Below are 20,173 nucleotides of genomic sequence, written 5' to 3'. Positions count from 1 at the left end.
CAGTCAGATAGACTGACATTTGTTTCAGCTGCTTGTTTGTTTTTTGTAGCTCTGTCACACCTCCAGCAGAACTTTAGCATGTGTGCATATAGGTCTTGTGTTTGAGTCTTTGTGGGTCGATGTTTGAACCCAATAGCCTGCATGCTATGCTTGTATAAACGTATGTGTTTGTTCGACGAATTCGTCCCCGCATCCTGCTCAGCCTCTTCAGCACAACTACATACAGTGACAGGAGGGAATTTTAGGCAAGTTTAGAGGAAAGCCTGTGGACCTCACCTTGTCTGTGGGAGACATTTTTGCAGTGAACTTACAACACATCATTAAATGTCTCCAGGCGTGTACTCTTGTTACGTCTGTTTCTATGAGATTATAAAAGCCTACCACTCACTTCCCTCTAACTTCTCCACAAGGTACAGGGTCTTAAACTGTACTCTTGCTGCACTCCTTCAGAGATAAGCTTCATATAACACTCGCTCTCCAGTACAGAATGTCCCAGTAATGATGTACATAGTATTGAAGGTTTCCAAATTATGTTTACTTAAGGTACAGCTAGTAGAGAGCTATTAGTTCATTGGTCAGTAACAGTGGAGTACACACAGTCTTCAGGCTGTCCTCTTTTTTCTCTGCCTCTTGTGGTTTTCCTCTCATTGAAATGTAATGCAGCATAATTCAGCTCTGAGGATTGAGGGTCCTGTGGGATGGGCATAGGAGGTCAAACAGAACCAGTGACACTGCAGTGTAACTGTGACCTTGATTCTTTCATATATAAAGACATGGCATGTATGTACGGCTGTGTGACTCATACCTCTCTCACCTTTTTCCTTATTATAGCAGCTTGCTTAATTCTCACTGTAATAAAAAAAGTGCAATTCAATGGCTAGATTAGGATATGTTGTCTCCTTTATCCCTTATAGCAATTATCTATTTAGTAATTATGTATAATGTGTCACGGGAACCCCCCCCCCCCCAAGTCACGTGGTATGGCCTGCCGCATGCAGAGGGGTTCACCCATGTTTGTAGCCACACCCCCGTGAAGACACGCACCTGTACCATGTGTGTTTGTCTATTTAAACCCCCATCAGTGCATGGTCATTGTTTGTCTGCTGATGTATGTAAAATACATAAGTGGTCATTTATTAGATGTGATTGTAGCCTCTGTTTAGTTAAATGTATAAGTCATGTCTGTCGTTAATGTTGTGTGTGAGTGCCACTGTTCTACATGTTTTATGTCAATAAATGTTTCACATCGAGGGAGTCTGTGCGTCCTGCTCCATGCCCATCGCCACTCGGGCCAGCGACAACGTTACATAATGAATATGAATATGAGATACATATGACCACATACAAATGTAATTTAATCTAATTTAAGGTGTCGTATAAGGTTTAGCTACATGTTAATAAACACTCACCACTACAGTGTTCACAGTTTCTCCTTTTGCAGATTAAAACTGCTTGAGCAGAAATGACAAGCACACACACTCCCAGAGCTGCTCCCAGGAAGATCATTACTGGATCCACAGGCTTTGCTGCAAGACATTAATTCTGAAAAAACTATACACAAAAGAACTTGGGATAAGGTCAGACACATAAAAAAACTGATATATTGGTGGTTTTAACAACATGTACTTTATCCACAAGGCTCTGCACTGTGTGATTTAACCAGATATTCTTATTATTCAGTACAAATAAAAGGGATGTCAATGGATTCTGTAAAGAATTCTAAAGACACTGTGCATGTTTGTATATTGATGCGGCACGGCTCCCTCCCCCCAGACGTCTCGCTGTTTGTGTGTGTGTGTGTGTTCATTTGCATAGACACGCCCTTCCCGTGTATCACGCCTGTTCCTCGTTTTATGTCGTTACTGTGCATGTATATAAAGTTTTGTTCTGTCGTTGATATTTGTCCGTGTTTGACCTTACGTTAGCCTTTGTGCTGCACTGTCTTCCTGTTGTGTGTTAAATAAACGTCACCATGTTCTACACGGTTCGTTTGTACATCCTTCCAAGCCTCCCGGGTTACATGTATGAAGATTGTTTTAAAAAATACATATTAATTATAATATGTTTATTTAATTATAATCATTTTTATTTAATTATTATAATTAATATTGTAATTAATATTTTAACAAATATCACATCAGCTTCACTGCCCAAAACAAAAGCAATTAAAGTGTATTAGTGGTAATAGTAGTGAAAATCATTATCATCATCATCATCATCATCATCATCATCATCATTATTTGAAATAGGTAAAGTAAAATTTAATGTTGCATTTACATATAAAAAACGGAAAACCTAATTGGCAAATGTACAATACCAACATCTCAAAATGTACTTCTCATGCACATGTAATGCATGGCCCTGTTGTACATGTAGTTTAACTCACAAATAAAGGAGCTGTATATTTTATCTAAGAGCTTAGGCGTTCTCAATTTTTCAACAACAGAATAACTGGTTTTGCCTGTCCACATGTGTTTATAATGTCTGGTTTTGCCTGTTCACATGTGTCTATAATGTCTGGGTTGTGTTTGTAATGTCTGGCTTCTTCTGTACATGTTATTGACATTAATGTTTCATTTACTTGATGTGCTGTTCTAAACTTTCTTAATGATTCCATCAGCTTGTCTTACTGCCAAATACTGATACTACAGCAACACATCTGATGATATTTGTGGAAAATCCTTCAAGATCACATTCACATGTCAGTAATAAATGTGACTTACTAACATATTTAAACACTTACTCAGACTCACTGTCGACCCATTTCCAAGAAGGATCTTGCCACAGGTGGCCACAGCGCAGTAGTAAGTGCCAGTATCAGAGAGGCTGAGGACACTCTTGGAGAGGTTGTACACACAGCTGTGTGGAGAAGAGCTGATCTCACACTGACGGCTGCTGTTGTGATGAGTGTAAATGATTTCAGGATGGGAGTCTCCTGCAGCAGCTCTGAACCAGAGCACTCGGAGGTCTGCTGTTCTCCTCTCAGAGAGGACGGTGCACTGGAGAGACACTGACTCTCCTGGGGGAACCCTCCCCAACACTGGACTTTGGACCACTGATATATTTAATTCTGCATGATCTGTTCAATATATTAAATGTTTATAATTAAATGTTTATTGGTCTAATGAACATGGAAACAAAAATACTGGACTTTGGTCCACTGACATTGTTAATTCTAGATTCCCTTTTTGAAATAACACAGACTATTTAAGATCCCTTAGACATATACAAGATAATATACAAGAAATTACCAATAACAGTACCTTTTTATAATATTTTAATTGTAGTATTTTAATAATTTCGTTACTTATAAATCTTATAATAGTCTTATATTTGAATAGGAGTAAACTACATCAGACAGTGTAGTCAGTAGTCCTTACATGCACAAATCACATAGTCGCAATATAAAAAAACACAAAATTTGATATATATAATAGAGCACAATCTATATGTACCTGTGTAATACAACAGACTTGAGATAAATTTATTAGGCGATATCATTCAGAAAGAGCAGAGAATGCATGAAATTCTACTATTAAAGACATAGAAGAATTTGTTTATTACCTGTCACAGCTAAAAATGTTCCAGTGGAAAATGTGACTGTATTCCAGGTAGACATTGCACAGAAGTGCATTCCTTCATCTTCAGCTTTTATATGTGGAATTGTCAGAGAAATGCCATTCAAGATACCTTCCAATTTTAATCCTGAACTGAGAAATTCAGGTGAAATTTCAGCATCTCTCTTTTCTAACATTTTTCCAACCTCCTGAGGTATCTCTCCTGATCTTTGTTTGTACCAAATTACAAGATTAATACGAGAGTCATGTGGAAATGTGCAGTTAAGTGTAAGAGCTTGTCCGGATTTCACTGAGACAAACGATGTTTGGTAAAACCCCACAGCTTGAGCCAGAGCTTAAAAAAAAAAGTCACATGCAAAGTCAGATGAAGTCCAACAAGGGAAGAAATAACAAAGGTTTACTGAACTCATAGACTCATCAAATGTGTTCATTTATGATGACTAAAAACATCTGACAATCTGTAGCCCTCTTGTAAAACATCAGTTAAGTTTAAACTTACGTGTTTTGCAAAGAGATAAAATAAGAATCCAGACTGGAGTCATTCTCATAAAGGACATTACTGTTAATGAGGAGACAGCACTGACATTGTTGGCACTTGCTGCAAGATGTTCAAGATGTTCACCTCACTGGGCTCCACAAGTCACGAGATCTCTTAACATTTTCTTTCCACCTACCTGTTTGTAACCCAGTTTGGCCACAAGAAGTCAGTGGTGAAAAGATGTCAAAAAAGCACTCCAGGAGATGTATTGTCTTGTGTTGTCTTGTGTCATTTATACAATGATTACAATTGTAATATGATTAAAATTACAATTACAATGTATTACAATTTATTACAAATTACAATTTAGTTAAATTAAAGAAATTGTAAGAAAATGCAATTGAATCATGATAACTAATTACATATATATTACATATGTAAAGTATTTTTATCCTATCACATTACAGATCTTTAAATAGGCCAAATATATAAATATCAGAGGCAAAAGCAGAGAATAGTAGCTTTTTTCCGGTAGCTACTTGTATATTCATGAATGTTTACTATTCTTGAATAAATACTTTTTGTTGTTGTTTTGTTGTTGTTGTTGTTGTTGTGTCCCCAGTTGTATGTAAACAAGATCATCAATACATTTAGTTTGCAAACTTTCCTTCAAGACCTCTGTGTCCTGGATCACTTAGCATGCTATATTGAGCTGATAGTGTGCTGATAGTGTTAGATTGACTGTCATTGGAGTTCATATGTTTAAATCAGCATAAACACTGCAGAACTGCCTATGATGGTAAACATGATATTATGAGATTATGAGATTAACCAACAATACAGATTTACATCTTGGGCTAAAGCAATAATATGTTTAGTACACAATACATTAAAAAACATTCTAGTTCAGCAGAAATACTTACAATATACAAAAACAAATATATAGCCACAATTTATTTTGATGTGGGTGGCATGAAGGAAGCAAGAGGTGAAGTTGAACTTTATTTTTCATAATCTTTAAAGTAGCAATGACGAGTCTAGGTAGTCTCCAGGATCGGAGCAGCGTTACACCAACAGACGATCGTGGTTCTGTCCACTAGTGCGCAGCGCTGTCCCTCCGAACCTGTAGGAGTGTAAATAGGGTGCAGTGTTAAATGAGCCACAGGTGTCTCCTGTCAGAGGACAGGTGATCGTGAGTGGGGAAGGCAAGTGGTACGGTCCTGGTCTGGAGGGGGTGTGTCTCTCCCAGTAGGGGACCCGTCTACCATGACCATTAGATAATTCCAAAATAGAAAAATCCCGTGTGGTCAAAAATGTTTTATATTCATGTTTTTGTTCATTTTCTTTTATTCTTTGTAACGATTGCACACCCACACACACAGAAGAAGATCCAATTGTACCAGGTTTTATTTTCAGAAATCAAACAGATCTGTGGAATCAGGCAGGTAAGCGAGGTCGGGTTGGTCCAGGGTCGAAACACGGGGCAGAGTCTGGGGGTCTCGGTATCCCACATAGTGTTCGCAATACTTCTCGATGTGAACGCGGGAGAGGGAAGCTTATAAAGGGAGGCAGTAAAGAGGCGAATGAGAATCAGGTGTGTGCTAGAACACTGGTGAGTCAGATCTGGGGTGAGTGGGCGTGGCTGTGCAGGGCTGAGAGTGGTTACTGGGGTTCATAACATTCTACACAACTTGACTATAATAAAAATATTGCTCCAACAGCAAGTCTTATTTGAGAGAAAAAAATAATTTCTGTCAGTTTCATTTCTATATATTACAGAAGCTTTTCAAATGTGAGTGCATTTAAACTACTAAGACATTTTTAATTATTGTAGACGATAATTAATTATGTCAAGTTTGAAAACCTAGTAGAGATACTGATGCATCTGTGTGTGTATTTTGGAGGTCCCACACTAGCAGTAGTGTCTTGGCAGCTACGGCAGCGTTCATGAGTGCTGTTATGGGCATTGAGCTCAGCCTCTCAGTTTCCTTATCCTGCTGCTCTCGACCACAAACCACAGAGGCCAAGTTACAACTCTCAGAGCAGCAAAAGCACACACATGACCTACAACAGTGTCATAAGTAGCATTACTACAATTCAGGATCGCCCACTTCCACATCAAACCTTCATTGTCTTAAAAATGTTGGCGAGAACATGAAGAATTCCAGAACTCTCATTTCATTCTGATTCGCTGCCTCTCTTTGTAGTACCATCTACTGATTGGCTGTTCTTATAAGAGCTTTCCTGTCACTTCCCATTCACGTGCTCCTCCTCTTTTCTCTGTTGAGGTCAGGGAAGAGCTTTCACTCCCTGAAGACTAACACAGAGAGACTGAGGAGGAGCTTCTTCCTGCAGGCCATTCAGGCTCTGAATCAGGGCAACTGATGGAACTGATGAGACTACTCTGTATATGATAACCATGATAACACCACAAGAAACTGTTAAAACTAAAAAAAGGGAAATTGTAAAAACTGTAAAATTGTAAATGGTAAAAACTGAAAAATTGTACATTGTTTATATGCATATTCATACATTCCCTCTTCATTCTTTATTCATCTGGGCATATTTATTTATTCATTAATCTGCATCTGTTGTCCTGTTCTGTGTATTTTATGTATCTCTCCTCAGCCACGGTCAGAGCAGTCACAAAAAAGCATTTCACTGCCAGTTATACTGTGTATGACTGTATGTGACAAATAAACTTTGAACTTTGAACTCCTCGTGTCATCTTCTAAACTGTCCTATAAGAGCTCTCCTTCAGAGAGGCCTCACATGCTGCTAATGATGTGCTGTACATGGGCGGCAGAATTTCCCCAAACTGTTCGTACCTGGGGAACGAGTGACAGAGAGCTAATGAACTAGTTTATGGCCAGTAACAGTCGAGTACAGCACTTCAGAGTACACGCTGTGTTCAGGCTGTCCTCTCTTCTCCTGCCCTCGTCTGGCTTTCCTCTCACTGAATTTTTTTGCCAGCATAATTCAGCTCCTCAACATCGTGGTCCTGTATGGAGTGCACATGAAAGGTTATGAAAGCACTGTTTGAGCCACAGGATTGCTGCTGTGACTGTGATCGCGACTCTTCATGTGTACAGGTGTGGCACATGTTCACCTGCCTGTGCATTACCTGACTGGTGGGTTTCTTTTTTGAAGTGTCTTGTTGAGGTCTCACTGTAGTGGGACAAAGGGAAATTCTTTGACTTCTCACTTCCTTTTTTCAATCTTTTTATTAAAACCACTTAATAAGGAATCATTTTGAGCAACAAATCCTTTCACTTTCAGGTGTTGTATAAGACTTAGGTGCAAAGCTTTAATAAACACTCATCACTACGGTATTCACAGTTTCTCCTTTTATGGTTTAAAACTGCTTGAGCAGAAATGACAAGCACACACACTCCCAGAGCTGCTCCCAGTAAGATCGCTAGAGGATCCAGAGGACTGGCTTTGATATAAAAATGAGCAAAACTGTAAGCAGAAGCACACATGTAAGATCTCAAATGTTCATCCAGGAAGCTCTTTGTGCAGCCAACCTCACCATCACAATCATCAAGTGTCACCAATAATCACAATCATTATTTACTATTGGATCACTACAGGATCCACAGGCTTTGCTGCAAGACATGAATTCTGAAAATACTGTTGCCTGAACAATAGATTTGGGTGAGCTGTTGTTAAGAGGTAATAATAATAATAATTATTATTATTATTATTATTTAATTTTGTTGTGGCTTTTTTAAATATGTGTGTAGTCATATAACAGAGACTGTGCAGCCTGGAGACAATTAATTTTAAGTGAACATCATCAACACTAAATAAGAAGTGTTTCTATGGTCTGTACTGAACACTACAGAACTGTCCATGACAGCAAGCAGAAGGGCATATAGGCTAATACCAGCAGCACTGATTTACAGCTCTTTGTGATGATCCAGCACGTGTCATATGACGGTCATAATCAAATGTCTGCGTCCCTCTATACCAATACCTCTTATCAATACTAATGTTCCATACCATAATTTCTCTGTAAAGAGCTGGTTCTAAAAGATACAAACAGTTAATCCTATTGCAGAAGTCTGAGATTATAGCATGTCTGCTGATGGTATACAATTCACATCATTTTGATCCAGAAATGATCAAACATTTGTGTAAAATATTCAAGACCACACATGTAATAATACTTAAAAAATATCAGAAAAAACCTTAGAAATTTTATTTCTTTGTGAATAACCCCAGTAAATGTAATTCTTACATTTAAGCATTTAGTTGATGTTGTATACCTTGAAGTTACTTGTGAAAACATCTTAGTAACATATTTAAACACTTACTCAGACTCAATGTTGTTCCATTTCCAAGAAGGATCTCACCACAGGTGGCCACAGTGCAGTAGTAAGCACTTAGAGTATCAGAGAGGATGAGGACACTCTTGGAGAGGTTGTACACACAGCTGTGTGGAGAAGAGCTGATCTAACACTGATGGCTGCTGTTGTGATGAGTGTAAATGATTTCAGGATGGGAGTCTCCTGCAGCAGCTCTGAACCAGAGCACTCGGAGTTCTGCTGTTCTCCTCTCAGAGAGGACGGTGCACTGCAGAGACACCGACTCTCCTGGGGGAACCCTCCCCAACACTGGACTTTGGACCACCGATATGGTTAATTTTGGATTGCCTTTTTGAAATAACAGAGATTCTGTAAGGTCCCTTATACACACATAATATACTAGCAATAGCCATGTACAGTACAGTAAGAGCCATAAACCAATTTATAGTAAAGCAATCTAACAGAGCTCTCTGGAGGTCTTAACTTATTTACTTGTTTTAAACGTTATTCAGCTTGTACTGCAGTCCAGACATAGTTTTGACAAATAAGTCATTGCGTAACTACAGAAAAGTTGCTATCCAACCGTTCAAAAGAGAATCCAACTCAACTTTAAATCAGTGTAAATAATACATAGGATGTACGATTCTCTGGTAATTTTGCCATCTTTAAAGCACCTTATAAAGAAAGGACTTTAACCCTAATCCACGATGCCATAAAGGCTGCCAAAGAGCTCTGGTAGAGATTACTGCACTGCACAGACACTGCATTTTGTGCTAACAGCAATAAATAGTATTAATAAATGCACTGTATCATATCTTTAGTAATTATAGCACTCTGTCAACTAAATCCTGAAGAGGGATTTAAAAACAGCAAGAGTCATCTGACTTTAGATGAAAAAATTAGATGACTACCTGTCACAGCTAAAAAGGTTCCAGTGGAAAACTCAGTGGTTTTCATCAGAACTACACCACAGAAGTAAAGTCCTCCGTCGTCTTTAGCAGCATGTAGAATAGAGAAGGAAATGTTGGTCTTAGTCCTCTCTAGCTTCAAGTGTGACTTATTGTACTCAGATGAAATGATGACTTCCATGAGTGGACTCTGTACCGCAATGTTGAGAATCTGCACCCCAGTCTGTTTGTACCAGACCATGGATTCTGCACTGTGCTTCTTTGCAACGGTGCACTGCAGAGACACTGACTCTCCTGGGGAAACCCTCCCCAACTGTGCACCACTGATATATTTAATTCTGCATGATCTGGTCAATATATTAAATGTTTATAATTAAATATTTATTGCCCTAATAAACATGGAAACATAAAATAAGCTATTTCTTTTCTGCAAATCATATTTGCAAAAAGGGTTCTATAATTACCTCTGATAACTTAGGGATTTTTTCTGTACAGAGTATTATTACAAATGTGTAAAAATTATCCTATAAGAAAAGCATCTAATAGTGGTTGGATAAAATTTATTTGCTTTATTACCTGATACAGTCAAAAAGGGTCCAGTGGAAAATGTAATTTTGTTGGACAGAAGCATTCCATAGTAGTATGTTCCTTCATCATCTGTAGTAGCATTTGGAATATGCAGAAAAATATTGCTCTTTGTCCTTTCCACTTTAAAGCCAAATTTGTTGAACGCAGGAAAAATAATAGTGGCATCCATCCATGCTCCCTGCATTCCAATATCCTGAGGCATTTGTCCTGGTATTTGCTTGTACCAAAGCATATCTTCCCCACTGTTTTTCTTTCCTGCAAATGGGCACTGCAGTGTGACAGATTCCCCAGGCTTAGCTGAGACATATGGAGGCTGATAAAGTGTCAGAGCATCTGACTGACCTAAAAATGAGGTTTGACCTGACTTAGCTGAGCAAGCATGACAAATCTCAAAGAAACAGATCTAATAGTAACTCTAAAAAGCAACAAAATATTTGCAATCTTTTTCTGTGAAAGGTTTGTAAAACTTACATATGTTGTGGAAAGCCAAACTCAGAATCCAGACTTGGGTCATAATTGTGGGAGAATCGATGGCTGCTCAAAGCAAAATGCACAGATTTAACCAGCTGACAAGAGTATCAAGGGCTTCTGTTGCTGGAGCCATTAAGGTATTGATCTCATTGGCTGACACAAGTTCCTGTAAATTTCCCATGTTCTTCTTGTTACCCACATTGCCAAGCAGAAGAATGGAAAAAAAAAACAGCAGTAGAGATGCTACTCTATGATGTGTTTTCTTAGTTAATTTCTATGTAAACATTCTCCTACATTAAATACAACCGTTGTGGATAAATGTTCTCCCCCTTAAAACTGTAGTAAAGGTTTAAAAAGGTTAATTTTAAAATAATAGTGTTTTATTATTTTTGTTCTCTTCCTTTTAACTCATCCTATCAATTATTTTTGATCATTAATTTTATTTATCTGACATAGCACAAAAGTATAATGATGACAGTGTAACACGGTGACAATTGCAGTGGTAATAGGAACAACCCTGAAGAACAGTCAAATGGAATTTTGTTTTTTGGGTTTTTTTTTTGCTTTGCTTTATTTTTGTATTAAATAAGAAATGTCAGAGATGACAAGGCCAAAGCCCCCAAAAAGCCCTAAAACAGGCTCTACTACCCAGGACTGTCTGTGAGAGAGACGGTTCTGCACCAGTTCTGCACAGGATGCCCCCTTGCAAGCTTCTTTCTGTAATATATGCAAGCTATGCACACTTATATAACATCTCCAGCCTAACATCTAATGATCATAAGCAAATTCACCTTGATGAAATTATTTTTGTCTATTTCACTCACTTTTCTACTAAATTATACTATTTCAATACTATTATACTTTTATTTCAGTTATTCCATTTGAGTATAGTAGTCTGTTGTAAGGAGGGTAGGTAAAGTAGGATGTGGGGACAAGTTTCATAAAGTGCAGACATACGTTTATTACCATACAAACCACCAAAGACGTAGAACACAGGCTATCATGGTGAAACACAGACACTCGTCACACATAAACAGCAGCCATGTATACACGCATACTAATGACACAACAAGGATCAGGTGTGGAACACAGGGAGGGTGTGGCCACATGGACGAACATATACACACACAAACAAACACACATGGGGAGACATTGTGAGAAGGGGCCATACCATGACATCTGTTTAATCCCTAAGAAAAGCAGCACTTTAGAACAATTGAGAAAAATAGCTGTTTGGCTTGTGTTTAGTTGTACTAGATTTGATGGCATGAGATTTTTTCATGTCAGTGCCCAGTGGGAGAGGGGTCAGTTACAATTTTACAAGTATGTTTCAAGACTCTGCTGTCCTGATTAATCCACTTTGCAGTCGTAAGGTTCGATTTGTTTCAGCTGCTTTAGTAAGAGGCATGCTTTGCTCTGCTCTCCTCGGGTCACTGGATGTAGTGGAGTCCTGGAACTCCATGGGTAGAAACCACAGAACCATTCATTTTAAGGAGGCATGGGTAGGGGGCAATCTATCTAAAGCCTACATCCACCTTACTTACCAACGTAAGGACTTTAGGGTGTTGAGCAGAAGGTTGTTGGAGCTGCATCATCACACAACACACCAACACACTACTTGACCTCCTTTACGTAGGCAGACGCATCACATCTGGTTCTCGGGCGAAACACTGCTGAGGGTGCAGTTGTTGGTATAGGGACTGAAAAGAGAAGGGGCCAGAAAACACAAAGTGCAGGTACATCAGTACTGAGGATCAGCAGACCTGATGTGTGTTTTCTGAGCCACACCAGCTGTCTTCATGTCTGTCAGGAAGCCTGGCATGGACAGATGAGTTTCAGAGTTTAAAAGTAGAAATGGAACTATTGCATGTATGCCTGGACTGTCAGCATGCTTTAACATGTAGTTCAGGCCCAGGGTAACGGCATTATAAACAGACTCTTGTCTTAAAAAAAAACAAGGGTTTAGGAGGAAAGCTGTAGTCAGTCCTGGAGGCCTCTATGTACTTTTCTTGTGTACTTAACAGTACATTGGTTTTCAATCTATAATAAATATTTTCTTTTAGCCTCTTTATTCCCCTTTACTAGCCTGTGTGTGGCTTCTTTGTAGTCTAGTCTTTCCTGTTTTTTCTTTGCCTGCATTCAAGAAAGTCATGGTTTGTCATTACTGTACCCATGTTCTAGTCAGCTTTTCTTCCATTTCCTCTGTCAGCTTGGTGTATTTGTACAGCCTGTTTATTCACACATGTGAAGACATGGTGTGGATTATAAGCAGTCCACTATCAGTAGGCCCTGGTTAAATTTTACTGCTGGGTTGCCAAAACCAGTGCACTACTGTAACATCTCTATGCCCACACATGTATTTCTTTTTCTTCTTTCTCTTTTCTTATATCGCCATCTATCCTTACTCATAGGTGGATTAAAGCATCACTCATGATGACATCACATGACATGACATGACCCAAATCATCTGGCCAATGCGCACACAGACTCCTGACATGACCCAGATCATCTGGCCAATGGGCACACAGAGTTATCAACAAAAAGGAAGCGCTCCACCTTTAATGGCAGTCTGGAGGGCTCTGTTAGGGGCCATGAGTGTCCTTCCTTAGACCCTCAACCCTTGAGTGTCCTTCCTTAGACCCTCAGCCCTTCACCTCTGCTTGTCCACTTGTCAGTATTATTGCCGCATTTTCTTTAGCTTTGTTTATTCATGTCAGCTTTGTTACATCTGTCATTTGATTAGTCTTGTTACCTTTACTAGCACTGCAGTGTTGTGACTTTCCTAGTTTTATTACCGTCCAAGCATACACTCTGCTTTCTAGTTTTGACTGTCTCTCACCTTGAACTGTACTTCTGTGGTCTGTTGCCCGGCGAGGTGTCAGCTCCCCCTGTATCTCCTAGGAGGGAGGTCTGGGTAGAATGTGCACATACCTACATTTTCAGTTGTTGTTCTTTCTGTTGTTCCAGTCTAGTTAGGATAGCTGTTTAATATTTCAGTATAGGCTAGTCTACACCGCATTCCACAGTATTACACAAATTGGATTTATGTGTCATAAAGATTTAAATTTTTGTTTAACTTTTGTTTTTAACTTTTTGTTTTTCACTTAAACTCATGGATGGTATTGTGTCTCAGGGCTCTTTGGATCATTGAAATCAATCTCAGACACCTGTGATAATTAGTTTGCCAGGTGAGCCCAATTAAAGGAAAACTACTTAAGAAGGACGCTCCACATTATTAAGGAGGCCACAGGTTTCAAGCAATATGGGAAAGAAAAAGGCTCTCTCTGCTGCCAAATAGTGCAGTGCCTTTAACAAGGTATGAAAACATTAGATATTTCACGAAAACTTAAGCATGATCATCGTACTGTGAAGAGATTTGTGGCTGATTCAGAGCACAGACGGGTTCATGCAGATAAAGGCATAATGAGGAATGTTTTTGCCAGACAAATTCATCGGATTAAGAGAGCAGCTGCTAAAATGCCATTACAAAACAGCAAACAGGTATTTGAAGCTGCTGGTGCCTCTGGAGTCCTGCGAACCTCAAGATGGTTGCAGTTGTGCATAAACCTACTTTTCTGCCAACCCTAACCAGTGCTCACAAGTAGAAACAGTTGCAGTACATAAAGAATAATTTTCAAACAGTCTTGTTTACTGATGAGTGCCGTGCAACCCTGGATGTTCCATATGGATGAAGTAGTGGATGGTTGGTGGATGGCCACCGTGTCCCAACAAAGCTGTGACGTCGGAGGTGGCGGAGCCATGTTTTAGGCCGGAATCATGGGGAGAAAGCTGGTAGGCCCCTTTAGGGTCCCTGAAGGTGTGAAAATGAACTCGGCAAAGTATATAGAGTTTATGACTGACCACTTTCTTCCATGGTGCAAAAAGAAGAACCGTACCTTCCGTAGCAAAATCATCTTCATGCATGACAATGCACCATCTCATGCTGTAAAGGATACCTCTGTGTCCTTGGCTGCTATGGGCATAAAAGGAGAGAAACTCCTGGTATGGCCACCATCCTCCCATGACCTCAACCCTATTGAGAACCTTTGGAGTATCCTCAAGCAAAAAATCTATGAGGGTGGGAAGCAGTTCACATCAAAACAGCAGCTCTGGGAGGCTATTCTGACATCCTGCAAAGAAATTCAAGCAGAAACTCTCCAAAAACTCACAAGTTCAATGGATGCAAGAATTGTGAAGGTGATATCAAAGAAGGGATGTTATGTTAACATGTAACTTGGCCTGTTGTTTTTTTATTGAAACAGCTTTTGATTTCAGTAAATGTGACCTCTGAATGCTGCAAATTCAACAAATGAGCATTTTCTGTTCTTTACAACCTATAAAATGTTTTGAATATTATGTTGTGCATAATAATTTGGAACAGTGCATTTTGAGTTCATTTTTCAAAAATACTGTTATCATTAGGAGGTTTGTTCAATAAAATTTGATTTAAACTCTAACGGTTGATGACTTGAAAATTATACTGACTGTCATTTGCATTGACCATTTAGGAAAATCAGATAAAAATAGCATTTGCATAATAATTCGGAACATGGTGTATATTTTGTTTTTTTTCTTTGCTTCATAGCCTTCCTCCTAGGTCCACAACAACCACCATCCACCCATCGAATATAATAACCAACAGACAATTGAAAAGAATGATTTATGAAATTAAAATAATAATTTTTGTGACATGAGCAGTTACACCACGTTTGAAAACAAGATAAAATGTATTAATACAGTGTTGCCGCAGGGTGAGATTATCATAATTATCTACAAAATGTACAAGCAGAAAAGGAATTAACAGAGCACAATTAGATTTCTGGATCCTACATTTACATTTCTTAGGACCAGTCATTCGCCCCTTATATCTGTACATTTTTCAGTAAAGTGTGCAGAAGGATCAGAAGCACAAATAAGAACACATCCTTAGCTTAAGCTTACTGAATTCATCTTTACCACTTTACCATCATCTCACTACCATCAAATAGAGCTTCATATTTAAGGATCCAGCACCGACTCTCAGTCTGTTTGTGCTGAACGCTGTGATTGCAAAAGCCTGTGTTGATAAAGGAAAGGAATGCATATGCATGTTGATGATGTCTGCATATTAAATAATCAAATTATCAAATTATAGACGTGGATGGGGACATTACATGGGACTTCAATATTTCTAGTCAATATTTTCCCAAATAGAAATTAAAACATTTTACACACTGTGAAGCAGAATTGGTGCTGTGTAAAAGGCAGTATTTGCTAAATTTGTAAATTATGCTCGTCAGCAGGGCAAAGAGATTTAATCAAACAAACTTTGGTCAGTAACAGTGGGACATCTGATATCAGAGTACACGCAGTCTTGAGGCCGTTCCTTCTCCCTGTGATTTCTTCCAGTTTTCCTCCCGTTAAAACGCAGGGCAGCATAACTCAGCTCCACACTATCATGGTCCTATTACAATGAACACAAACAGACTTAGGTTCTGCCTTCACTGGGACGTTTCACCAATCTGTGCCTTTGCTGTTACCTGAAGCAGGGTCTGGAGGGCATATCTACAAGTAATTTTAAAGGTCTGATCACATACAAGCAGGCTTATCCATCCATGTGCACTCCAGCCATATGATCTGGGTGAAAGAGCTAGATGAAATAGCTGGGTGTTGTCCTTCATTAATATGCTTAATCAGCTCAGTAAGCAGAATGGTGCATCACAAAAATGGCACATATGTCTGTTGTTTTATTACTTGCTACATGCTACAGAGCATGAGCGTTGTGAGGTTGCCGCTTCACCTAACATTCATTACAAAGGGGACTAAAGTTAAATTCAGCTCTACTATGAAAAATTTAGTTCTACACTGAAACGTTTTCCTGCCATACACATATCGTAACTGTAATTATTAATGCATGTTTCCTTTACTCACTGTAATTGTTGCTGTCAGTTTGAGCATGCATTGTGTTTTTCTGGGATTAGAACTTGCAGAGAGTGGAGTTGAGCTCCTCAAGGTTCCTGTCACTATTTTTAGGACTCGTATTTCACAAAAATATCTCACTTTTGACCGACCACTTTTATCTCTGAGAGCCATGATCTAAGCTTACCAGAATATTTGCACACATTTCCACAAAAAAATATACAAAATATGAAATTACAATGTATAAGATATACCTGATTGATTTTTTTCACTTTAGCAGTGCTTTGTTTCTCTGGAGGGAAAAACAAAAAAACAAAAAATATCTATCTGGATTCAATATGTCTAGTGAATATATGTTTTACCCTATTAAATAAAAGATTGCACATTGATTTTGTTATTGACATATTTAAGCATATGGTTCTTGAAATACATATCATAATTCTAAAATGTCACATATCATTTTTTTTTCAAATGGAGAAGACACATTCAGTTATTTTAATGAACACTTACCACTGCTGGGTCGAGAGCTTCTCCATTTACAAATTAAAATGGCTTGAGCAAAGATCACAATTACACAAGCTCCCAAAGCTGCTCCCAGCCAGATCACTGCAGGACTCACAGGCTTGGCTGTAGAAAAGGAATGATCACAAAACAACATGAAGTGTTACTATTCTTGTGGTAGTGTCATTAAACTTCAAGGCAAAAAGCTGAGATAGTTCAGACACATTAACCACAAATAAACCGCAAACACACAAATAGGCCATATGTGAGCTTTAATCTGTTTGTATCAAACACTATCAAACACTGTGAACAAAATAGTCTTTGGTTTCACTGTCATAGGACGCTCAACCCCCCCCCCCCCCCCAGTCACATGGTACAGCCTGCCATGTGCAGGGGGGAGGGTTGAGTCCAGTTTGTAGCCACACCCTGTGATGGCATGCACCTGTATGGGGTTAAGTGTTAGTGTGTGTCTGTCTATTTAAACCCCCATCAGTGTGTGCCTCACCATTGGTTATTCTTTGTTTCTTTTATGTTATATGTCATTAAATGTTTCACACGTTGGAAGAGTCTGTGCGTCCTGCTCCACGCCCTACAGTACCCAGGAAGCGTTAGTCACTGAGCAGCTCAGTGCTGCTAATTAACAAAATTATGGATTTAACGAGTTCAGTTTGCACAACACTGCAGTAATGTTAACCTTATATTTAATACTGTGACCGTATTTCAGTATATGACCAATGAATGTAGAATGTTAAGAATTTCATAGAATAACAAAAAGTATTTAGATGCTTACCCAACTCTACTATCGTCCCATTTCCAAGAAGGATCTTGCCACAGGTGGCCACAGCACAGTAGTAAGTGCCAGTATCAGAGAGGCTGAGGACACTCTTGGAGAAGTTGTACACACAGCTGTGTGGAGAAGAGCTGATCTCACACTGATGGCTGCTGTTGTGATGAGTGTAAATGATTTCAGGATGGGAGTCTCCTGCAGCAGCTCTGAACCAGAGCACTCCGAGTTCTGCTGTTGTCCTCTCAGAGAGGACGGTGCACTGCAGAGACACCGACTCTCCTGGGGGAACCCTCCCCAACACTGGACTTTGGACCACCGATATGGTTAATTCTGGATTGCCTTTTTGAAATAACAGAGATTCTGTAAGGTCCCTTATACACACATAATATACTAGCAATAGCCATGTACAGTACAGTAAGAGCCATAAACCAATTTATAGTAAAGCAATCTAACAGAGCTCTCTGGAGGTCTTAACTTATTTACTTGTTTTAAACGTTATTCAGCTTGTACTGCAGTCCAGACATAGTTTTGACAAATAAGTCATTGCGTAACTACAGAAAAGTTGCTATCCAACCGTTCAAAAGAGAATCCAACTCAACTTTAAATCAGTGTAAATAATACATAGAATGTACGATTCTCTGGTAATTTTGCCATCTTTAAAGCACCTTATAAAGAAAGGACTTTAACCCTAATCCACGATGCCATAAAGGCTGCCAAAGAGCTCTGGTAGAGATTACTGCACTGCACAGACACTGCATTTTGTGCTAACAGCAATAAATAGTATTAATAAATGCACTGTATCATATCTTTAGTAATTATAGCACTCTGTCAACTAAATCCTGAAGAGGGATTTAAAAACAGCAAGAGTCATCTGACTTTAGATGAAAAAATTAGATGACTACCTGTCACAGCTAAAAAGGTTCCAGTGGAAAACTCAGTGGTTTTCATCAGAACTACACCACAGAAGTAAAGTCCTCCGTCGTCTTTAGCAGCATGTAGAATAGAGAAGGAAATGTTGGTCTTAGTCCTCTCTAGCTTCAAGTGTGACTTATTGTACTCAGATGAAATGATGACTTCCATGAGTGGACTCTGTACCGCAATGTTGAGAATCTGCACCCCAGTCTGTTTGTACCAGACCATGGATTCTGCACTGTGCTTCTTTGCAAATGTGCAATGAAATGTAACAGTTTCACCCAATTTTGCTGAGATTAATGATGGCTTCTGGTAAAGATCCACAGCTTGAGCAAAGTCTAGAAAAAGAGTTGACGTTAGACTGAACTAAACATCAAAAAAGCTTTTGTGAATTTTGTTAAACATGAAAATCTAGAATCAACCTACAATGAAAAGGTGAACGTCTAGTACATTAAAAGGGCAGTAAAAATTACTTTAGAAGGGCAGTAAAACTTACTTATAAAGTTCCATAAAATAAAAATCCAGACTTGAGCCATTTATATTTTTTACTTGGTCCTTTACCTTTGCTTTAAGTAAATCTCCAAATATTTGAAGCCTGCTGCCCTCAGACAACACGTCCCATTGGCTGTCACAGGTCACATGCCAATGTCACATTTCCATGCTCTTTGGGCACCAGAGACCAGTGTTGAAAAGAGCTTAGATAGAGATATGCAGAATACGAGTTCTCTCACTTGAGGTTTTTTGTAAAAATGTACTCATCAGAATCCATTTGAGGAAGAATTTTAAAAAGTTTATTTAAATTAAAAATGTTGAATTGTGTTTTTAAATTATAATGTGGGCTAGAGTCCAATGTTCCATTGAATATTGATTTGAATATATTGTTCTAGGGCAGTTGCCCAATCCTGACAAATGGAAAATTAACACAATAACAATTTCACCCCCACCATTTCAACAGTTTAGGGTGTGTCATGCTTTAACTTACATATTTTGTTGATTACCAGATGACTGTCTTTGGGGTCTGTCTTTTGAGGCCAAACAGGCAGCTAACGATGGGAAAAGCATACTGTAATATTATCGGAATTAGAATGTAATACTGTATATAGAAAATTATATATTAATTACAATAAAAACATCTTGAATCTTGTGAGCTTTCACTTGTGTCTCATTTCATAGGGTCAGTGTTCCACAGACCCAGAGGAGGAGGTCTGAAACCATTTCAGGTAAAAGCTTTAGCTGAATGCATTACATCAGCATATCTTCAAATAGCTCAGATAAACATAAAAGTAGCTCATCAGAAAAATAACTTGAAAGGGAGGATAGAACGATCAGCTCTCATGTGCTGAAGTACTGATGCAGCCCACGTTAATGCAGTGTAATGTTTTAGCCCAGATGGCACCCACCTGCATAAGAGCTGACTTTTTTAAAAATGCTACTCTTTTTTTGTGAGGTGTTTGATCTAAAATAAAATATCACTACAAAATAAAAGGAATAACTCCGAACAGTAATCCACATGCTGTCCCAAACAGAACATGATGAAATTAAGATTACACACACACACACACACACACACACATTTATTAACATGAATAATTAAAAATGTACTTTCTTTTCCTTAAAAATATACTTCAGTATCAGTAAAAATATTAGGAATTGAAAATACTTAGGAAAGTACAAATTAAATGTTTAGCTTTCTAAGTCACTGTCACGTGGGCGGCATAGAGGAATTGTGAGTCGAAGTTGCA

At 38.7% G+C, this 20,173-nt stretch overlaps 3 protein-coding genes across 6 annotated transcripts; all 3 read right to left on the bottom strand.

Moving 5' to 3' along the window:
* Positions 1-568: 568 nt before the first annotated feature.
* Positions 569-4,183, bottom strand: LOC113568821 (uncharacterized). Of its 4 annotated transcripts, none has more exons than XM_035531986.2 (6): positions 4,078-4,183; positions 3,565-3,912; positions 2,744-3,079; positions 1,410-1,526; positions 806-849; positions 569-691 (listed from the first exon to the last, which is right to left on the bottom strand). In XM_035531986.2, the coding sequence occupies exons 1-6, from the start codon at positions 4,133-4,135 to the stop codon at positions 569-571; spliced, it is 1,026 nt and encodes a 341-aa protein (XP_035387879.1). In that variant the 5' UTR covers positions 4,136-4,183. The 4 variants fall into 4 exon arrangements, 3 of the variants coding, with proteins under 3 accessions (XP_035387879.1, XP_035387880.1, XP_035387881.1); XM_035531987.2 differs by having other exon boundaries at positions 815-849; XM_035531988.2 differs by having other exon boundaries at positions 593-691; positions 815-849; positions 1,410-1,551.
* A 192-nt stretch (positions 4,184-4,375) lies between these two features.
* On the bottom strand, positions 4,376-10,388 carry LOC113569069 (uncharacterized). Its single transcript, XM_081699338.1, has 6 exons — positions 10,334-10,388; positions 9,851-10,204; positions 9,278-9,358; positions 8,376-8,714; positions 7,181-7,224; positions 4,376-7,057 (listed from the first exon to the last, which is right to left on the bottom strand). The coding sequence occupies exons 1-4, from the start codon at positions 10,374-10,376 to the stop codon at positions 8,515-8,517; spliced, it is 678 nt and encodes a 225-aa protein (XP_081555464.1). The 5' UTR covers positions 10,377-10,388; the 3' UTR covers positions 4,376-7,057; positions 7,181-7,224; positions 8,376-8,514.
* Positions 10,389-15,005: 4,617 nt separating this feature from the next.
* Positions 15,006-18,980, bottom strand: LOC113568445 (uncharacterized). The gene is made up of 6 exons (XM_035531990.2): positions 18,928-18,980; positions 18,422-18,769; positions 17,523-17,858; positions 16,742-16,858; positions 16,486-16,523; positions 15,006-15,776 (listed from the first exon to the last, which is right to left on the bottom strand). The coding sequence occupies exons 1-6, from the start codon at positions 18,965-18,967 to the stop codon at positions 15,627-15,629; spliced, it is 1,029 nt and encodes a 342-aa protein (XP_035387883.2). The 5' UTR covers positions 18,968-18,980; the 3' UTR covers positions 15,006-15,626.
* Positions 18,981-20,173: the final 1,193 nt, after the last annotated feature.

Source organism: Electrophorus electricus, chromosome 16, assembly GCF_041902795.1.
Source record: "Electrophorus electricus isolate QZ-2024a chromosome 16, ASM4190279v1, whole genome shotgun sequence".
Taxonomy (NCBI): Eukaryota; Metazoa; Chordata; class Actinopteri; order Gymnotiformes; family Gymnotidae; genus Electrophorus; species Electrophorus electricus.
The sequence above is the reverse complement of the archived record's forward strand: the minus strand, read 5'-3'. Positions and strand labels throughout refer to the sequence as shown.

Coding starts and splice junctions, on each gene's coding strand:
- LOC113568821 (XM_035531986.2), bottom strand. CDS start 4,135: ATGTCCTTTATGAGAATGACTCCAGTCTGGATTCTTATTTTATCTCTT. Junction 3,913..4,077: donor TTTATCTCTTTGCAAAACAC/GTAAGTTTAAAC, acceptor TTTTTTTTTAAG/CTCTGGCTCAAGCTGTGGGG. Junction 1,527..2,743: donor TGGGTCGACAGTGAGTCTGA/GTAAGTGTTTAA, acceptor AATGTCTTGCAG/CAAAGCCTGTGGATCCAGTA.
- LOC113569069 (XM_081699338.1), bottom strand. CDS start 10,376: ATGACCCAAGTCTGGATTCTGAGTTTGGCTTTCCACAACATAT. Junction 9,359..9,850: donor ACCCTTTTTGACTGTATCAG/GTAATAAAGCAA, acceptor ATGCTGCTAAAG/ACGACGGAGGACTTTACTTC. Junction 8,715..9,277: donor AACCTTTTTAGCTGTGACAG/GTAGTCATCTAA, acceptor TATTTCAAAAAG/GCAATCCAAAATTAACCATA.
- LOC113568445 (XM_035531990.2), bottom strand. CDS start 18,967: ATGGCTCAAGTCTGGATTTTTATTTTATGGAACTTTATAA. Junction 17,859..18,421: donor AACCTTTTTAGCTGTGACAG/GTAGTCATCTAA, acceptor TATTTCAAAAAG/GCAATCCAGAATTAACCATA. Junction 16,524..16,741: donor AAGCTCTCGACCCAGCAGTG/GTAAGTGTTCAT, acceptor TTTTCCCTCCAG/AGAAACAAAGCACTGCTAAA.